The sequence below is a fragment of the Austrofundulus limnaeus genome, unplaced genomic scaffold, assembly GCF_001266775.1.
Source record: "Austrofundulus limnaeus strain Quisiro unplaced genomic scaffold, Austrofundulus_limnaeus-1.0 Scaffold43, whole genome shotgun sequence".
NCBI classification, from domain to species: domain Eukaryota; kingdom Metazoa; phylum Chordata; class Actinopteri; order Cyprinodontiformes; family Rivulidae; genus Austrofundulus; species Austrofundulus limnaeus.
The window spans coordinates 388,196-389,330 of record NW_013952445.1 but is presented as its reverse complement, the minus strand read 5'-3'; the positions used below and the strand labels follow the sequence as shown (position 1 = coordinate 389,330).

At 37.8% G+C, this 1,135-nt stretch overlaps 1 protein-coding gene across 1 annotated transcript in view; it reads right to left on the bottom strand.

Annotated features, from left to right (window-relative positions):
- Positions 1-1,135, bottom strand: part of atrnl1b (attractin-like 1b) — an 85,209-nt gene that overhangs the window by 1,869 nt on the left and 82,205 nt on the right. The window contains exon 28 of the mRNA XM_014007589.1: positions 802-916. Coding sequence (XP_013863043.1) covers positions 802-916 — 115 coding nt within the window. The remainder of the gene's footprint in view (positions 1-801; positions 917-1,135) is intronic.

The window sequence follows — 1,135 nt, the reverse complement described above, 5'->3', positions numbered from 1 at the left end:
ATACTACATTTATCCATTTCAAATATACTAACCTCACTCATTTGTAACAACTAAGGCGAAAACATAATTAATTCAGAAAATCTTTTCAGGACCCCACCTTGATGTTTCGGGACCCCACTTTGGGTCCCRACCCCAACTTTGGGAAACACTGCTTTAAGCTACTGAACTTTTTATTACTCTTCTGCTACTTTTAGCTACATTTTTGGTGATTTTAACTAGCCTTTCGGTACTTTTATCATTTCGCTACTTTAGTGTTTGTTTTGCTAGTTTAGGATTTTAGCTAGCATTTTTCTTCTTTTAGCCTTAATGGCTCAGTTTCAGCTATTCATCTTGTTTTTGTATTTTAATAAAATAATCCATCATTGCTGCTTCTACAAGGAATAGGAGAATAAGTAGCAGTGATGTGCTGCTGACTGAATAAACTCATTTTCAAAGCATACATTTTCATCAGGTTGTGGATCTGCTGCATTAAAGTGTGCATCAAGAAGGACTAACAGGTCTGGGTAGGGTTATGAGGTTTTTGTTACATCTATCATTTGGCAGTGAGGAAAAAACACTCACAAGTGGTAACAGTTTTATCTCCACAGGAATCTAAGTCTCTGTTTTATTTGTTGTATGAAATCTGAACCAAACCATGACCCTCACGCTGAGGAATGGAACTAGGATTTGGGTCTACGATTATGACCTTAATGAAAACTAACAACCAATTATCAACTAATGATCAGTGCCATTAATTTAAATTCCACACTTTTTGTTTAACAAACCACAAAAACCAACCAAAAACCCGAGTCAGAGCTCTACCTGACTGTCCTGGAGGAGGTAATCCTGAGGGTCCAGAGGGAAGACGCATGAGGACAGTCAACACGGCAGCTTTCCCTCCAGAACAAGGCTCCATCGCAACAGGTTTAGGCACACCCTTAAGAAACAAGAATGAAGGTTAAAAACTAATTTTACAACAAATAAGCATGAGGAATGTCATTCTCTGCCCTAAACAAGAAACATTAAAAAATATTACTGTTGTGGAATACTTATTTTCTGTATCACCTTGACACTGACCACTTGTTCCTGTTCCTGAAGATATGTCCACTTTTCATATCTTGTGATATCCTCCGGACGTCATCATCGAGTTGACCTA